The sequence below is a fragment of the Rhinopithecus roxellana genome, chromosome 7 (genome assembly GCF_007565055.1).
Source record: "Rhinopithecus roxellana isolate Shanxi Qingling chromosome 7, ASM756505v1, whole genome shotgun sequence".
NCBI lineage: Eukaryota > Metazoa > Chordata > Mammalia > Primates > Cercopithecidae > Rhinopithecus > Rhinopithecus roxellana.
Genome location: NC_044555.1, coordinates 137,862,012 through 137,880,786, shown reverse-complemented (window position 1 = coordinate 137,880,786; position 18,775 = coordinate 137,862,012). Strand labels below are relative to the sequence as shown.

Below are 18,775 nucleotides of genomic sequence, written 5' to 3'. Positions count from 1 at the left end.
GTCCGTGTCTGTGCAGGCTCACAAACACTTAGGTCCCAAAGGGCAGACCCAGCCCTTCCCGGTTGCAGTCTCCTCTTCCTCTGAGCTTCCTGTGAGGCCTGACTGGGGCAGGAGAAAGGGGCAGCCCAGGGTAGACAGTGTGAAGGCTGGACTCGTGGCAGTGGGAACCCTGGGCTGACGGCAAGAAGCTGCACTTGCTGCCCCTGCTCCATCTCCCTGGTTCCCTTAATATTCCTCTGTATCTTGGGTCCTGGTCTGTCCTGAGGCTGAAGGAAGAGGAGGGGCAGCCTGCAAGGAGGTCCCCCTGTCTTCCATCTAACCCATGGGTGACTCCTGGGGCCCCAGGGCCCATTTGCAGAGGACAGGGAACACCCCTGGTACTCCCTGGCCCTCTTGGCTCTCCTGGCCAGAAGTACTCATATCTGGGTGCTGCTGTTTCCCCATTCTGCATAGGGGCTTCCTGTAGCACTTGATTACCTCTGTGCTCTGGGACCAGAGAGAGAATCTCCCAACTGTTTCTTTCCTAGCTGTCCTTTTCTGTGCTTTGAGCATGGCCCAGGCTCCAGGGGCCACATGCCTGGTGTCCCACAGGGCTGACAGGAGGCCCTGCATCCTCATCTTACAAGTATTGGAAATCCTAGAGTGTCAGGGGTGGAAGAACCCCCTCATTGTATACGAGCCCATGAGGACCAGAGAGAAAGAGGGGGAGCAGGGGCAGAGCAGGCTCTGGGACTCAGTCTTCTCTCTCTCCCTCTACTCTAACTTCCCTCCCTCTGCCACTCTGTGTCTCTGACTTTATCTCTCTCTCTCTGCCTCTCCCTTCCTCCATCCTTTCTTCTCTCCTCGCCCCTCCTCCTCTCCCTGTCTCTTCACTGTCCCTCTCTCTCACATACACAGGCACACACATTCATTTCATACCTAGTGACTAACACACTCCCCAATCTTTATAGATGGAGAATCCTTGACAGATTTGGAGGATTAGGGAAGGTGCACTTAGCAACTAAAGCCAGTGGAAAGTTCTGGGTCAGAGACATGTGTGTTGATCCCTTGGTCCCAGGGAAAGGGGTTGCAGCTCTTCTGTAAGCCTCCTGCAGCCAGGCACATCTGCACTGTGGTCAGGCCCCCATATGGCAGGCAACATTCTCCACCTCTCAGGCTCAGCCCCACTGGACGACCTGGCTATTCACCCTGCCTGAGGTGTGCTTCATGGGCTGTGGACCCAGAGTGTGTGGTGGGTAGGGTGCGGGGTATGTGTAGCTCCTGTTCAGCCTGCAGAGCTGAGGCAGGACCTCATCTCCAGTGAGTCTGTCTGCAGGAGGCAGGTCAAACCCTAGCGCAGGACTCAGGAAAACTCACACCAGAGAACTCACACCCAGGCCCTGTCTCGCTGGATGACCCAGGTACATGATTCCTCCCTCTGGAATTCAATTTCCTCTTGTGCAAATGAGAATGTTTCTGGTCCCTTTCAGGAGATTTCCTCTGATTGCATCCCTGCAACACAGTCCAGACATGCTCCCAGAACCACACACCCACAAGCACCCATTTGCATGAGCCCAACAGGAAGAACTTTGCAAAGCTGGGGCTGGGGACAGTGAGGCGGGGAAGGTGAAAGGGAGGAGGAAACCAGGGCCCCTGGGGCAATGGCAGAGGCTCAGTCCCAGCCACAATGTCTTTGTGAAGAGGAGCTGTTGTTCCTCAGTGCACCCCAATCCCACTGTTGCCCCAAATGAGTGCTGGACACAAGAACCTCAGCCACAGAGTTTTGCTGCTATGACGGAACTTTTATTGAGCATGATGTTTGCGCAGAGCGCTGTGCACGAGGTGGAAACAAACAAGGGAGGAAAACAAAGCCACACCCCTGCCCACAGAGGATGGAACAGAAGGGCCGCTGAGGCCAGGAAGGCAAGGTTGCCACTAGGTATTACTGTGGCGTCCAGATGCCGCCATGCTCTTCACCCTTCAAAGGGTGGCATCTCAGCCCATGCAGTCCTCCTCCACCTTCGCAGCAGCCAGGACCTCACAATGCAGTGACCTGGCCTCCCCAGGTAGGAGGCCTAACCAGTGTTGAAAATGACCCTGACGCTGCCTGAGGGCTGTTGGGAGATAAAAGGGGGATGGGCAATGGCGGCCCGGGGAAAGAGGAAAGAAAGAAGGGGAAGCAGGGAGGGCTCCAATACGGAGGCCGCGCGGGGGCCATCACTGGTTCATCCACAGCCACAGGTTGGCAATGCTGGCTGACACCAGCACGGCGATGATCAGGGTCTCCCTCTGGCGCCAGGTGGCGCCCTGGTCCTCCAGGGCGCGCAGACGCCGGTTGACTGCGTATAGCTGCAGAGGAGCCAAAGGCAGGACTGCTGAGCGAGGCTCTTCTCCAGAAGCCCACAGCTCAGCCATCGGAAAAGCATAAAGTTAAAGCAAGAAGGGGCTTGACTGCCCTTTGGCGGTGGAGCGGGGAGTGCCCCAGTGAGAAGCAGGGGGCTGGGCCAGGTCCGCCTGACCAAAGACTTGGCTGCTGCGTCTGCAGGCCCTACTTCTGCCTTCTCCCTTAATGCTCACTTCCATTCTCTGGAAGAGGCCAGCCCATTCCAGCTGCGCCGGGGAGCCAAGGAAGGAAGGGTCTCCTCCTGAGAAGGTCTGGGTTTGATTTGAACAAAGGCGACCGCTCTCTCAGACCTTTGGGTATCATGCTCTCTCTGGACATAGAACACTTATCCTTGTATGTTCCCTCTTCCTCCACCTTTTATCTGCCCCTATTCCCTGCCATCATCTCAGGGACAGCAGTAGGTTTGAGATTGGACATCTATCTGGGTCAGAGCCATGGGGATGAGGAGGAAAAGGAAGGGAATCTGCCCTACCTCCAGCGCTAAAAGGAAAGATGACTGTAAGGGGCTACAAGACCCCAGCTGTTGAGCCCTGACTACTCCAAGGCATCGTGATTCTGCTTGCACCCACCAATTGGGTCCCTCCTCACCTGTCTTCTCATGACTTCCATCTCCAGTACATTGAGCTCTTCCAGGCTAGTCTGTGCCACTGCATCTGTCCCTGGGTTGCTGGGAGAGAAAGAAGACAGAGGGTCAAAGCTGCTGGTGGTTCCCGGCAGGACCTGGCAGTGAGCACAAGAAGGCAGTGAGGTCAAGCAGGTAAGGTCGGGATCTTCTTGGACAGTGACTCTATGAGCCTCCAGTCCTCTCCCATGGTAAAGAGGGCCTAGGGCCTTGAGGACTGGGAGTCAGCCTGAGCTAGCCTGAGCCAGCCTGGCCCAGCCCAGCCCAGCCCAACTCGGCTAGCCCACAGAGCACTGGGATGCCCCAAATGGGCAGGGAGCCAGGGTGCTCATGGTCTCTGACAGGGAGGCATTCCAGGCCCTCATGACTCCGTCCTGGCCAAGCTGCTTACCAGCCCCTCTGCCCCACTCTGGGCCCTGTCTGAGCAGCCAGGGCCCACAGACCCTCAGCTCTTACCGATCATAATGGAAACGCATGCCTTGGAAATTTCCAGGGTACTCCTGGAGATGGGCATCCCCATGGCCTGATTCTCTCAGCATTCTGGGCATTGGCAGCTGGGACCCCTGAAGGAAGGAATGATCAGTAAAGTAGCCTGCCCAGCCCCATGTGAGTGGCTTCCCCAGTTTGCCCAGAACCAATGGTGCACCACATGGGGAGTCACATGGTGCCTGGTCTCTGGAATCAAGGGCTGGCAGCTTCAAGCCTCTAGGAAAGCTTGGGAACTCCACACAGGCTGCTGGCCACCACCCCACCTGCACCATGCTCCTCGGTAGCTCTTGGTCATCCAGGCAGGCTGTGGCAAAAGAAGAGCAGTGACAGGGGTCTCTGTCCTCTGCAAGAACTTTCACATGCAGGTATTAGCTGAGAGGCTGAGCAACCTACTGAAGGAGAACATAAAACCTTGATTGGCAGCCCAGGCCATTGAGGTCTGGCGAGGTGCCTTTACTTCCCAAGGATGCATGGTAAATGTCAGGGCTAAGGCTAGAACCCTGGCTACTGGGAAACCACCAACTCCTCTGGGTAAGCCCAGCCAGCCATCCCTGTGGCTTTCATTTTCATCCATCTGCCAACAACTCCCTAGTGTGTACATCTCTGCCCCAGAGCCCTTGGGCCAGGGCTATCTGATGCCTTTGAAGAGTCAGTGGAGGATAGAGGAACAGAGCGTGGCTTTTGGTGCCAGACCTGCCTGGGCTCAAATCATAGTTCTAGGTTTCCAGTTCAAGATGAAATATTTCACAAGCTGCTTATTTAACACACACCACATGCCAGGGACCATGCCATCCTCTAAGCCCTTACCAATACTAAGTGATTGATTCCTCATCACAACCCTGTGAAATGGTATCATTAACATCCCATTTTGAAAGTAGGGGAAACTGAAACACAGAGAGGTTAATAAACTTGTCCAAGTCACACAGCTAGTAAGTAGCAGAGCAGTAATTTGAACCCAGGACATTTCAGTCCAGAGGTTATACTCTTAACCATTACACTATGATGTCTCTCATATTTAACACTCGTTCCTGGTAAGGCTCCACTAAGTGCCACTGAAGATAATAAAACAGTATAAACCCATAAGAAGGAAGACAACATGAGAGGCATCAGCTAATGAAAGGATTCAATAGAATTCTGGAATCCAGAAAGTGTCCATGGAGGAACTAGGCCTCAGTGTGGATGGGAAGCAGATGGGACTCAGCTGACAAGGGAGGCCCCCGCCAGCAGCATCCAGAGAGGACTTAGACCTGCAAGGACAATGGCAGCATATCACAAGAAAGGAGAGGAGGGAGGAAAACAGGGCCTTTAACTAATGATCTGTGTATGAAGCAGTCATCCAAACTTCTCACTCTTGGCTGGCAGCCAGGCACTTACCCCCAAGCCAAAACCTGAATCAAATGAATAAGAAAGCTGGGGTGAAAGTGACACAAAATGAAACCCTCTTCATTCTGGCAGGGTTCAGGGTGCCCCCACGTGACAGCCAGTTCCTTACCCGCTTACCCTGCTGAAGTAGAGCCTGCCATTTGAAAGGCCTGACCGAGGCGTGCAGAGTGCTGGGTTAGCTCTTCTATTTGCCTCATTCTTACAAAAAAATAGACAACCAAGGCTCACTTGTCACCTGAGAAAGATCTGCAGCCCTCTTCTGTTCTGAAGTGACAACATCAAACTGAAGGTGGATCGATTTCTGTGTAAAGGATTTTCATAGGAACTTTGCCACTGCACTCTGTTTGTTGCAATAATGCAAAACTAATCTCGCTCAAGAGGAGCACACAGATATTGGTGCAACATTTTTATGAACAGTAGTTCATGGTCACAATATTTTATTTTCTTAAGATACTTCAAAAATTGCATTAAAAAGATAATGGGAATTAGAGGGACCCCATAACTAGAATTTGATCAACGGTGTCTCTTAGAAAAATTTTCAGACCATTGCTTGATTTTCCTATAAATTGGAATCAGAAGGACAAAGAAAAATTTGAGAGATTTGAAGGCAAAAAATAAGGATGAATGGCTGATGGCTGGATTTTGTTTGTTTCAGATAACATAGTTTGCTGTTAACACACCAAGTCCCAACTTCTCTCTGTTAATCATTTCAAAAAATGTCATTTTTATTTCCATGTAGTTTTAAAGGCACACTACTTTTTTTTCCAAGTCAGCAGGATAGCGTTATTAACTTTTCTCACCTTTGCGTATTATGATTCTCCTAGAGACAGTTGCATTAACTGTTTTATTCAAAAATAAAGGAATGAATGAATGAATGAATGAATGAATAGAATAGAATAAATTAGATTTCCTCATTCTAAATTTCTAAATTTAATTTATAAATTCAATATAATGTCTATATTTTCAGTCTACCTCTAGCCCTCATAGTCAACTTTAATTAAACCAGAGATTATATATCCTCTAGTCTCAGGGACGTTGGTGGCTTGCAGGAGCCTGACTTCCTGGAGCAACTTGATTTGGCTTCTGTCTTTGGACACAAAAAGCCAACTCAATATTTGAATTATTTTTATTCCCAGGAAATCTCTAACCTGCAAGCTTTTTTTCTCATTCTTCACTGGGGCTACCCAATAAATCATTTCAGCAATCAAGTCTCCCTCCCTCTCCAACCTTATTGCCCCCCCAATAACTTTCAAACTTTACTGTGGTAACAGTAAAACCACCATTTTCTAACGCTTTCCCTCATCCACTTGAATGTGGTGAAAAACACTGGCTACACAATGATAGGATTAATGATTCCCTAAAACAGTCAGGTCTCCCTCCTCTGCAAAATGGCTCAGTATCCTTTGCAACAATGTGGCCAGCATTTTTCTAGAAGATTCAACACCCACAATGAATGTACCTTAAAGAATTGGCTACAGAACTGTGGGACTCACATGATTTCCTGGAGCAGTCGGACCTCCCTCCCTCTCCAATCTTGTTGCCTTTTCCCAGCAGCCTTTGCAACAGCATAACAACAATTTTTGTAAAACTTTCCCTTACCCACAGTGAATTTAGCTAGCTAAAATGATTGGCTACAGAACTGTGGGACTCACTTAATTCCCTAGAATAATCAGGCTTCCCTCCCCCTCCAAAATGACTGTGTTTTCCCAATATCATTTGCAACAGTATAGCCACTATTTGTTCTAGAACATTCCTTCACCCATATCGAATGTAGCTTAAAAGGACTGGCTACAAAATGGTCAGATTCACTTTCTTGGATTTCTTCTTTCTTTCTCTTTATTTCTCTCTTTCCTTCTTTCTTTCTTTCTTTCTTTCTTTCTTTCTTTCTTTCTTTCTTTCTTTCTTTCTTTCTTTCTTTCTTTCCTTCCTTCCTTCCTTCCTTCCTTCCTTCCTTTTCCTTCCTCTCTCTCTCTCTCTCTCTCTCTCTCTCTCTCTCTCTCTCTCTCTCTCTCTCTCTCTCTCTCTCTCTCTCTTTCTCTTGCTCTGTTGCCCAGACTGGAGTACAGTTGCATCATCTCAGCTCACTGCAACCTCTGCTTGCTAGGTTCAAGCGATTCTCATGCCTCAGCCTCCTGAGTAGCTGTGATTACAGGCATGTGCCACCATGCCCAGCTAATTTTTGTATTTTTGGTAGAGACAGGGTTTCACCATGCTGGCCAGACTGTTCTCCAATTCCTGGCCTCAAGTGATCCGCCAACCTCTTCCTGCCAGAGTGCTGAGATTACAGGCATGAGCCACCATGCCAGGCCATTTGACTGGATTTTTTAACAGCCAGAAAGCATAGGAGCCTCACCTGAGTTATTGTGTGTATACACACACATGCACCACACACACAATTTTAAATACAGGAAAGCGTTATTTCACACAATGGATTTACAGAGTGAAATATTTATGTACTCCCCATGCAATATTTGTTTCAGGCATTCTGAACTCCCAAGGTTGCATCCCAAGCATAGGAAAGGATGACCCTGACCTTTCTGTCCTCATTTGCCAGCTTGGAACACAGGAACTTCCTCCTCCTCACAAGTCAATGTCTAGCCCTGCCTGACCTGGTCAGGCTACAGCCCCTACAACCAGTACTCCCAACCCCAACCTGGCCACCATGTGCTGAGGACCCCATGTAGTACCATTTTCTTGGATCGGGTGGCAGTCATATTCCAAACTCGTTTGGCTGAAGCAGAGCCAGCAGCTTTTTGTTCCAACTTCTGCCTCTTCTGGGAGGCACCCAGGGACCGAGATCCATGCTCCATCATTTCTAGAGAGAAGAACAGAGACCCCAGGAGCACCCATAGAAGTTGTACCAGGGCTTCTTGGGCACGAAACACACCAAAAAGAAGACAGAGTGCCCAGCTTTCTTGGGAATCACTCAGCACCCATTAACCACTGTCCACCAGCTGATCCCAGGTCTCAGTTTGTTCATCTGTTCAAAAGTTAAACAAGAATTTCCTGAGGGCTCAGCTCGAGACTAGGTTACTCTCCAGTAACCTAGAGAGCAATGACCAAGAACAAGATTCCAGCTATCAAGGAACTGACCATCTGTTTGTGTGTAAGGGTGAATGACAGGTATAAAACAGAAGGTCTATCCTTGCAAATGCAGACAGAGAGATGCAGGCTCCATAAATGATCAAAACAGGGTAACATAGTGAAAGGAAAGGGCTCCTCCTAGAAAAGTAGGAGACAACAATTGAGGCAGGGACCTGAAAGAAATAAAGGACCCAGCCCTGGGAAATTGAGGGAAAGAGCATTCCAGACAGAGGAAACAGCAAATGCAAGGTCTTTGGGGAAGAAGCAGGCTTGGAGCATTGTAAGAACAAACATAAATGCAATGTGATCTGGATCCCTTTGTGTGCTATAGAAATGGTATTTTCTGTCTATATCATAGCATGAAATGTTTTGAGGAGGCTGATACAACCTTATAGATCATGGAGTTTGGATTTTCCTCCAAATGGCAGGAAAATGAATTCGAGGGTTGGGAGAGAGAATTGATCTCTGGTCTCATAATTTGAGACCTCTGAGTATTTTGCAACAGACACTGTGGTGGCTTGGACACGGGGAAGACAGAGGGACCACACATGTTGTTCCCATCCTCCTCCCTCCCAGGGCAAAATGCTCACATCATCTATCCTTTTTCTCCTAGATCCCTTACCATCAACCCACAAATCCTCAAAGCCCGCCCAACACACAGATGTGCAAACACTTCCATGCACACATGCACCTTTCCCAACACACACATGCACAGGTACAGACACATATCTACACAGTTGGCTGTAGCCTAGGGGTATTTTAGGGGATCCTCACCCGCTATCACCAGGTGCTCTGGGTTTTGCCCTTGGCGTCCATGATTCAGTTCTTCTGTCAGGGACATTTCCATCTCTGCCTTGGTGTTGGGAGGGCCTCCTGCCATCACAACCAGCTGTTCACTTGTAAGCTATGGCTAAGGGTGTACAGGGTGCCAGGAACAGAGGAGTCACACTCAGAAAATCACCTCTTCCTGGAACAGAAGCTCAAGGAAGATATAGTCAGACCTGGGGGTGGAGCAAGACTCCCTCTCTAGGCTGAGGCCTTGGACTCAGCACTTTCTGTTTCTATTGCATCTTGTTGGCTAGGTCTGTGGCCTTCGCCTCTGCTACTCTGTAAGCAACTTAGGAGAAGAGATACAATTCCATGCCTTTGACTGTGAGAACTGCTCTGGCTCGTGAATCTCCATATTTAGCCCATGGGGGGAAGGGTGGGGTCCACCCTCCATCATTTCTGTGAAGAAACAGGGATTCGCACAGGGTCCAAGAGCCAGGCAGTGGCTACAGCAGAGCTAGGTCCTAGCAATCCAGGCCATACCAGACCTTCAGAAGGGATTCTCTGGAGAGCATATCCTACCTCCCCCATCCAGAGTCCCCAGACATGGGAGGTAGCCTTTTTCTGAAGTAGGTCAGACTAGGCAGGAGCCATGAGAACAAAGGGAGAGAAGAGTAAGAGAGGTGGGACCCGACTGCAGCCACTAGAACTCCCAGCGGCCTCAGGCCTTGCACCTTTTAAGTCCCAATTCTCCCTCAGCTTCCCTACTGATTAGACCACTGTGATGGTCAGGTTTATGTGTCACCTGGCCAGGTTCTAGTCCCCAGTGACTCCTTCAAACACTAGTCTAGGTGTTGCTGTGGAGGCATTTTGTAGCTGTGGTTGGCATCTACAACCAGTGGACTTGAAGTAGAGACACATCCTCGATGATGTGGGTTGGCCTCACACGATCAGCTGAGAGGCCTGAAGAGCAAAGACTGAGGTTTCCCAAAGTAGGGGTAATTCTACCCCAGGACTGCAGTGTCAACTCTTCTTTGAGTTGCCAGCCTGCCAGGCTGCCCTGAACATTTCAGACTTGTCAGCCCCACAATCGCATAAGTCAATTTCTTAAAATAAATTTATATATACTTGTGCATATGCAGATACATACATACATACATACATACATACATATATACATCCTATCAGTTCTGTTTCTCTGGAAAACACTGATTGCTACAACGACCTATGGTGAACCCTTCATTCTAGGAAACAACCTCAGAGCCCCTGGGGGAATAGGAGGCTATTTGTGAAAGGAATCAGGACAGGTTTATAAAAGGTTCCTTTTAGAAATAGCCTCTTCTTCCCCCAGAGCCCCTGGGCCAGGTGGGAGGAAGAGGAGAAAGGAAGGAGGAAAAGAGGAAGGGAGGAAGGGAGGAAGGGAGGAAGGGAGGAAGGAGGGAGAGGGAGTGGAAAGGAAGGAGTCAGAACTAGCTGAGATAGGGCAGCATGGTCTGAGGCTGCCTGTCCCCTGCCCCCACCTCACCTGTCCAGCGCTGGGGCCGAGCTCTTGGGAAGCAGAGCTGATATAGGCCCTGCGTGCATTCTTGGGGGCCCCAAAGAAGCCCTTCCCAGATCTAGTGGAGCAGCTGCGATGAAATTTGAGCTTTCTGGAGGGCCACCTTGAGAGCAGAGAAACTGCTGAGTGTGCTCAGCTTAGTGGGATTCAGGAGCCTGGGAAGCCCAGCCAAGGTTGCCAGATTGAGCAAATGAAAATACAGACACGGCAAACTATCACAAGACGAGAAAACCAAACACTGCATGTTCTCACTCATAGGTGGGAACTGAACAATGAGATCACTTGGACTCGGGAAGGGGAACATCACACACTGGGGCCTATCATGGGGAGGGGGGAGGAGGGAGGGATTGCAGTGGGGAGTTATACATGATATAAATGATGAATTGATGGGTGCTGACGAGTTGATGGGTGCAGCACACCAACATGGAATAAGTATACATATGTAACAAACCTGCACGTTATGCACATGTACCCTAGAACTTAAAGTATAAAAAAAAAAAAATTAAATAAAATTTAAAATTCAGTTCCTCAGCAACATTTTAAGAACTTAACAGCCACCATAACTAGTGTCTACTATTTTGGACAGTGCAGAATATAATATTTCCATTATTATAGACAGTTATTAATATTTGGCTTCTATATTGGACAGCACTTTCTAGATTCTGGTAGCCACCTCTGCCTCATCTTACAAACAATATTTGAATAAGCTTTTCCAGAACTGGCCAACTTTAAATTTAAGTTTAAGATCTTTCTTTCAGGAAAGAAAAAATATGCTGCTTAAAACTCTGTGACTTTTTTGTACCTCAACGGCTGCTCTGTAAACTCTCTAATTTTCATGTTTAAACATTGTATTTGGACACTCAGTGGTCATGTGAATCTGTTGCTCTTTATTACCTCTGTGAATGCAGACTTACAAAACTAGTTAAAGCTTTGTCTATATCATTCAACTCACCTACTAAATCATAAGTTTCAAGAAGGCAAGGATTATGTCTGTTTCACTTACTCCTTTTTACCTAAAGCCTAGCACAATACCTAGACCATTTGAGACACTCAATAAATATTTGTTGAAAGATGATTTAATGAATGACCATAGTAAGCACTGAGATGAAGGCCCTGATACAGCCTTTTGGAGGGAGGCACCTAGACATAACAAGACCTGGGAATATCTATCTAGCTCTCATATATTAATAGTTAGAAAAGATGTTTTTTCTTACAGAGCATAGATTTTTAAGCTAGGGTCTTTTCCCCATTATTTAAAAAATGACTTAAAATTTAATTCCTATAAGGATCTTGTCTAATGCATGTTTATAAAGCTACTACTCTGATTTGTAAACACCTGTTACCATAAGTGAATATAATAATGAGAACAAATAAATTCTAGATTTGTATAGCAAAAAAAGAAAATACAGATACGAAGTACATTTAAATTTCAGATAAACAACACATCTGTACTTATACTACATTTGTAGTGTAAGTATTCTCTCTTGTACACTAAACTTTGGGACATACTTACACTAAAAAAAATGATTCACGGGTTGATCTAACATTGAAATTTAGCTGCATGTCCTGTATTCTATCTGACAATCTTATCTCACTATGACCTCAAGATTTTACCTCGAGCAAGTTTCTCCCTTCTTTTGGTGTCAGTCTCCACCATGGACGAGCCTCCCTACAGGGTGGCTGGATTGTGAGGAGCACTCAGAAGTCAGCAAAGCTACAGTAGTGTAGGCACTGGCTTGCCACAGGGCCTCAGGCTATGGAGGCCAGATTTCTGTCTAGTTATCAACGGACCCTGGTGGGGCTTCTTGGGCACAGGAGCACAGGGTCCAGGTGCATGTGGAGGCACTGCCCCCTGGTGGCATAAGAATCCACCACCTAAAGCCAAGCAAAGAGGGTGGGAGAATTCCTTCCCAATCCCTGAACCCCCAAGGCCACTCAGAAACCCCAGCATCTCACCCCCTTAGCGTGCCTTCCCCTCTTGGATTGAGTGCCAAGGACAACTTGGAGGTGACAGAGAGTTTAAGGTGCCTTTGAATTTGTCTCTTAGCATGTTAGCTAATTATAATTTCATAATTGTAATTTACATGGTAATCTCTTTTTGAAATGGCCCTAAATTCGTACTCCAACCATTCTGAAAAGCCCCCTACCCCAAAGTCTGGGTGCTAACCTCAGGGACCCAAAGGACTAGAGCACCTGCGATACAGAGGGAGATCTTTCAAGTCTTACACGGTGCCTGGGTCCAGGAAGATGGCACATGGCCAATTGCACACAACAGACTGCAGAGCCCTAACACTCCAGTGGAAGGCCCTGCTCACCCAGAGGTTCGACAGATGCTTCTTCATAGGGGAAGGAAGGGTCCAGAACATACCTGGCTTTTATGTGTGTCTGTCTGTTTTCAATGTGCAGTGTTTTACATAAATGAGATCTTACAAATCTGAGATGTGTGCCATTGTGCAACTTATTTTTTCAAGTGAACTAGGTGCCTTGGGGATCTCTCCGTGTCAGAACAAATCGACCTCATTTCTTTTCAGCCCAGCATAGCATTTCCCTACACAGCTGCCTCCCCTTGCTCCTTTATTGACTTGCTCATGGATATTTTCGGTGTCTAGAGCTTTTTTACGTTTAGAAACAATGTAGTACTGAGCGTTCCTGAACATGTCTCTCTGCACACATATGTAAATGTGTTTGCACAGTGGGTGCCTAGAAGTGGAATTGTGGGGTTCTAGGGTATGTGTGTTGATTATTTTGACCTATATGGACCAATATTGCGAAAGGAGCCTCCAAAGAGGCTGTACAAAGTGAGGCCTCACCTAGGAGAAGAAAGTCCGGGTTTCTTCCCAGTCTGATCAACAGAAATGTTATGCACCTATTTAAAAGGCATAATGCGTGAAAAATGATATCTATCTCATTGTTGCTTTAATTTATATTGCCTTAATTATGAATAATCTTGAGCAATTTTTCACATGTTTATTGATTTTCTGTATTTCTTTCCCATTAACTGTCTGCTGGAGGGTTTGGATCTTTATCAAAATAAGAGCTATTTTATTAACAGAAAAGAATAAGACAAAAACTCTCCCTCCTTTCAAGCTAAGTATCTCCAAAGGAAACGTATCATCTTTTTCCCTAAGGAGGATCGTGAACCCAGAGCCTCCACTGGGGACCAAACAAATCCAGTTAATTGCATCCAAGCTTTTGCTGAAACCTAGAGGGCACCCAGCCACCCACGGAGAAGGTATCCAACTCAGGCTGCTGCCTACCTACCCACCCATCTGCCCTTGTGTCTGTCTGTCTTCTCTGCCTGCCCCCAGCCAGCCTGATCACCTGACTCCAACAGTGCCTTCCAACCATTAGCTTCTTCCAGATGTTCAGTCAGCTGAGCACTCTGCTCCAGTTCCCAGCGGCTCAGGGTCGCAGCTCTGTCTGCCCCATGTTCCCACCTCCCTTGCAAGCTGCAGCAGGAGATGGCAGGAACCCAGCCCAAAGTCAGCACGTCTGTGAGTGACTCAGAGTCCTGCCATTGGGATATCTTAGGCAAGTTGTTTCACCTGCTTGGAGCCTCAGTTTCCCATCTTCACACGGAAATTTTAGGGAGATTTGTGGGGGCTGCCTGGGCTTCAAGGCAAACTCTAGCTGTTCTTCATCTAGAGCAGCTCAGCTCTTACCACTTTCTTATCTTATATTGGGGCTTTATGGAAGAGGTCGTTCAAGCCAAAGTCTTGAAGGAAAGTAAAAAAGCCATTGGGTGTGATGACTTCCTATCTCCCAGTCCTGCTCAGAGCCCAGTCTCAGGCAGCTACAGCCCCAAACCCAAGCAAATGGGTGCACCTGGATCTTCCAGGCAGCTGAGAGCTTCCTCTTGGCTTGTTAATGAACCTTATGAACCCGTAAACAATTCTCCTTCCTGCTCCTGGAAGCAGCTGGTACTGAGGTCATCCCTGGAGCCCCAAAGCCCTCCCTACACCAGAGAGGAAGGGGAAAAGGGGACTAGCAGAGTCTTGTATCTCTCCCGCCTCTCCTTAAAGAGGCAGGGATGACAGACAGAAGGACACAGGGTCAAACTGCAGGGACCATAGCTGGCCCAGGGAAGGAAGGCCACCTTGTGAGCAGAGAGAGGGAAATTAAAAGTATCAGGGCAACTTAGGGCAGCCCTTAGGACCCACCCCCATGGGGACAGGGCCACGTTGATTTCCAGCTTTCTGTCTTGAATCAAGATTGACTGTGGGCTAGACACTGGGGATGGAGATGAGGTCCCTGTCCTCACGAAGTTCATGCTCTAGTGAACAGAGAATCAAATGGATAGGAAGGAAGTCCATCTGTCTGTGGGGACAATAGCAGGCAGCTGTTTATGTGGTGGTCATACCCTTAACCCTGCTGCTCTCTGCCTGTCTGGGAGTGTGGTGGGTGCTCACTAGAGCTTGGCAAACCTAAGAAGGAGGGGCCCAAGGGAGATCTGTCCCAAGCAATGTCCCCAGCCTCTGCAGCCTCTGACTGCACACCTCCTGGGGCAGCTCGCTACCTCCCAAGTGGGCTCAGATCAGTAGAAACGTCTTCCCTACATGGGTGGAAACTCTGGTGCAGTCTTGGGGGTGGGGGAGGAGCCGCTTCAGCAGAAGGAAGTTAAAGATGCAGACATAGAGTCAGCCTTGGCTTTCAAACCAACAGGTAGGACTGCAGTTGCTGAGATGCTAAGTGGTTCCCAAACAGCCCAGTCCTCCAGGCTTAGGGGTCCGGAGACCATCCTGCTGTGCCCTGAGTCCCTTCAGAACAGCACCTCAAGATTCCCCCCGAGAAGGGAAGGCTCCCTCAGCAGCTCAGGTGGAGCTGCAAAGAGCTCAGGGTAATTGTTGTTGGTTGACTGCCCTAGAAACAACTCAGGACCACCCTGCATGTGACAAAGAACAGCACCCAGAAATGGGGGAAATGCGCCTCCTAGCACAGCCAGCTGCTGTCACTGCCTGCTCCTTCTTCCGCCTTCTCCTTTTCTCTTCACTGGCCCAAGAAATCCTTCCCCCAAAAGCTGCAGAAGTTTCAGAGACACAGAGGAGTTTGTTTCCTGCCTATCTGTCACAATGTGGCCCAGTGTCACCCTGCCCCCAGCTGAGAGGCTAGGGCACTTTGCTCTTGTGTCCAGAGATCCCTTGGAGCTGGTGGGAAAGAGTCTCTTTCCTGATCCTCAGGAAGGGGGGTTAAGCAAGGTGATCTCACAAAATCCTTGGCCTCGGCTGTGTGGTGACTCCTCAGATCAAAATGCATCTGCTTTTCATTGTTTCTGTGCTGAATGGCTGAATTGTGATGTGTATGTACAAATCACGAGAATCAGAGGCCAAAGGAAGAAGTAGAAAATGTGGTACAAAACCTCAGACAATTACCTGCTCAAAACACAAGGAGCAGCTGCCCCTCCAAGCTGGAGAAAGATGTTGGAGAGGAGGAAAGAAGGCCCAAGGTGGGAAGCACAGCCCTGAGAAGCTGCATGGGTTTTTTTTTTTTTTTTTTTTTTTTTCAGACAGGAAGCTAATAACAGGTGTTCCCATCTATGAAGTGGACACTATTCCCACTATGCTCCCATTTTACAGATGGAAAAGCTGGACAGTGGTGGGAAGAGAGGGCTGAGATATGACCCAGTTCACTGATTCAGTGATAAACCAAGGTCATCACATTAACACTCCAGGGTCCTCGCTAGACCAGGAGGAAGTCCCAAGGAGAAGGTGGCTCCAGAGAATTTCAGAAAACATCCTCCAGCTCCTATTCTACTCTGACCTGCCCTTCACTCTTAGAAGACAGAGATCAACAGAGACCTTGTCTGCTTTGTTTGCTGGCCCCTCAGCACTTAGCATGCTGCCCAGCATATTAGAAGATTACTAAATAGTGGTTGGATTGGAATGACCTGAATGTTAGAAAACAAAACGATCCCCCCTTAGCATCTTGTCTTATGCCACTAAACTCTCAACTCCTGGAAAGTGTTGCCTCCATCATATGCACTGTCTCCACTTGTTGCCTCCCAGGCATCCCACTGCTCATTCTAGTCTGGCTTCTTCAGTCACTATGGAACTGAAACCACCCCTTGCCAAGGTCACCAATGACCCCCTGATGGCTCCATACAATGAATTCACTTTGGCTGTCATCTTTCTTGGCTTCTTGAAAACATTTCACATCATTGTCTACTGTCTCCTTCTAGAAACACTCTAGTTCTTTAGTTTTCAGGGCTCCATACTCCAGTGCTTTTCCTCCCACCTGTCTGGCCTCCCTCCTGGGCCATTGGGTCCACACTCAAGACCACTTGTTGTCTTTCTGAGACCTCAAGCAATTCTGATCTCTTCTGCTGCAGCCTAGGCCTCCCTCCTCAACTACACTCAAATGCACTATACACCACATATGCAACACGTCAACTCAAACCTGTGGTCTTTTGCTCCCCTAAACCTTCTCCTCCTCAACTGTGACCCTTCCCAGGGAATGGTCCTACCATCTACTCTACTATCTGAGCCCCTAAACCTGAGAGTCATCTGGGATTACTTGCTACCCCTTCCCAATGCAATCAGTCACCATGCATGGTTCTACCTCCTGAATAGAGAATTCAGTGTTTCTTCCAATGTGATGCAAAGATCCCCTGCAGAAGAATCAACTGAGTGATCTGGCCACAATGCACATGCCTGGCCCAACCCTGGACTCAAGGTATCAGACTCTGAGGGTGGGATCTGGAGATCTGCATTCTAAACAATCAGATGGTCTTGTGCCTATCAAAGTTTGAGTAAAAACCTTCTCAACAGTCTATTTCTCTCTGTCTCTTCTGTCATCAGCCTCATCCATCCTATTGCTGTCTCTTGCCTGGGCGATGGCAATAACCTGACCTCCCTGACTTCTCTTATTCTTCAGCTCCCGCAGCCTGTTTTCCACATGGCTGGCAAAGCATGCATGACCGTGCCCTCTTGCTCCTTAAGACACCCCTTGGTGGCCTCCCCTTATCACTAGGGTAAAGACTACGGCTCTGAATGCTGCCTAAAGGGCCTAACATGGGCTCGCCTCCATGTATCTTGCAAATCTCATCTTGCACAGGTCTTTATGCTCATGCTACCCTGTCTTCTGTTTCCTTAAAACCACGATGGACTTGCTAAACTCCAGGCCTCTTCACGTGCTGCCCCTCTGCCTGTCTGAACTGTCTTGCATGGTCTTTGCTTGGCTGATTCTTACCCATCCTTCACTTTGGTTGGCCATGGCTTCCTCAGGAAGACTTTCTCTGGAAGCCCCCAGCCTCAGCCCTCTGGACTTCCCCTAGCATAAAGTTCATCATGCACCATTGCTACAGCTGTTCTGATGTTTCCCCAACCCAGCTATGCCCAGAGCTCCAGGCAGCCAGGACCTGCATGCCCCAGCTTGTGGAGCATCATGCTCTGCCAGCACCCACCCCTATATGTCCTATCAGCCCAAGGACCCAGCAGTGCCACCACCAATTGGCCCACCCTCTGGGCTCCTGTGATCCCATGCAATCAGCCTGATAAGAAATGTTACCCAGTCTCTATTTTTATAGCTCAGAAATCCTAGTGAAACTGAACCCATCATGCAGTTTGAGCTCTTCAGAGAAAATGCTGAAAGTTAATGTCATTGGATCTGGCAGTCTTGTGATTCCCCAAAACAATATATTTTGTCTATAAAAACAACCTATGGGTCACAAACGTTGTGTCTATTCTTCAGGCTTTGGGTTCTCACATCACTTCCCACAGACGAATCCTGGAAGAAGCATTCTGAAGCCCATTTCTCCTTTCCCAACTCACCTGCCCTGTGGAGACTTTTGGCAGCTGTCCCAAGTCTGTCCAGCGTGGCAGGGAAGAAACTGCTTTGGGGCCTGGTTGGAGACTGACAAGGTGCCCCTCTGTATTTGCCAGCATCTCAGAGAAGCTGTGATGTTCACCCTTCAAGATTTTCCAGAATGTGCATGATGCGCTTAGGTTGGAGGAAGGAGCAACAAAGAGTTTTCCTGCCATGAGTGGAGCATTATGAGCCAAAATTTGTCCCCATAAAATTCATATGTTGAAGTTGTAAACCCCCAGGACCTCAACATGTGACTGTAGGAGTAATTAAGGAGTAATTAAGTGGAAATGAGGTCAATGGGGTAGGACCTAATCCAATCTGACTGGCATCCTTATAAGGAAGAGGAGATTGGGAGCACTGAAAAGAACAGAGGGAAGATACTGTGAAGCCACAGGGAAAAGATGGCCATCGGCAAGCCAAGTAAATAAGTCTCAAAAGAAATCAACCCTGCCAGCACCTTGATCTCAGACTTCCAGCTTCTAGAACCTTGAGAAATTCTTCTGTGGTTTAAACCCCACAGCCTGTAATATTTTGCTTTGGCAGCCCAAGCAAACTAATGCATGGAGCTTGGGCTCCAATTGTATAACACAATCAGTCAACACGTTTTTAAAAATTGAGCACTTACTGTGATCCAGGCACTGTGCTGTGTTCTAGGGCAGAAGTGGTGAGAAAAGTTATACATGGT

At 48.2% G+C, this 18,775-nt stretch overlaps 1 protein-coding gene across 2 annotated transcripts; it reads right to left on the bottom strand.

Moving 5' to 3' along the window:
- Positions 1-1,760: 1,760 nt before the first annotated feature.
- FATE1 (fetal and adult testis expressed 1) lies at positions 1,761-10,326 on the bottom strand. Of its 2 annotated transcripts, XM_030934808.1 has the most exons (6): positions 10,255-10,326; positions 8,736-8,871; positions 7,565-7,692; positions 3,462-3,568; positions 2,972-3,050; positions 1,761-2,328 (listed from the first exon to the last, which is right to left on the bottom strand). In XM_030934808.1, the coding sequence occupies exons 2-6, from the start codon at positions 8,839-8,841 to the stop codon at positions 2,197-2,199; spliced, it is 552 nt and encodes a 183-aa protein (XP_030790668.1). In that variant the 5' UTR covers positions 8,842-8,871; positions 10,255-10,326; the 3' UTR covers positions 1,761-2,196. The 2 variants fall into 2 exon arrangements, with proteins under 2 accessions (XP_030790668.1, XP_010356903.1); XM_010358601.2 differs by lacking the exon at positions 10,255-10,326 and having other exon boundaries at positions 8,736-8,881.
- Between the last annotated feature and the right edge of the window lie 8,449 nt (positions 10,327-18,775).

Excerpts from the sequence above, each read along its gene's own strand:
- FATE1 (XM_030934808.1), bottom strand. The coding sequence starts at position 8,841 with ATGGCAGGAGGCCCTCCCAACACCAAGGCAGAGATGGAAATGTCCCTG. Across the intron at positions 7,693-8,735 it reads AGAGCACCTGGTGATAGCGG|AAATGATGGAGCATGGATCT; the intron begins GTGAGGATCCCC and ends TCTTCTCTCTAG. Across the intron at positions 2,329-2,971 it reads TGGAAGTCATGAGAAGACAG|CTATACGCAGTCAACCGGCG; the intron begins GTGAGGAGGGAC and ends GCTCCTCTGCAG.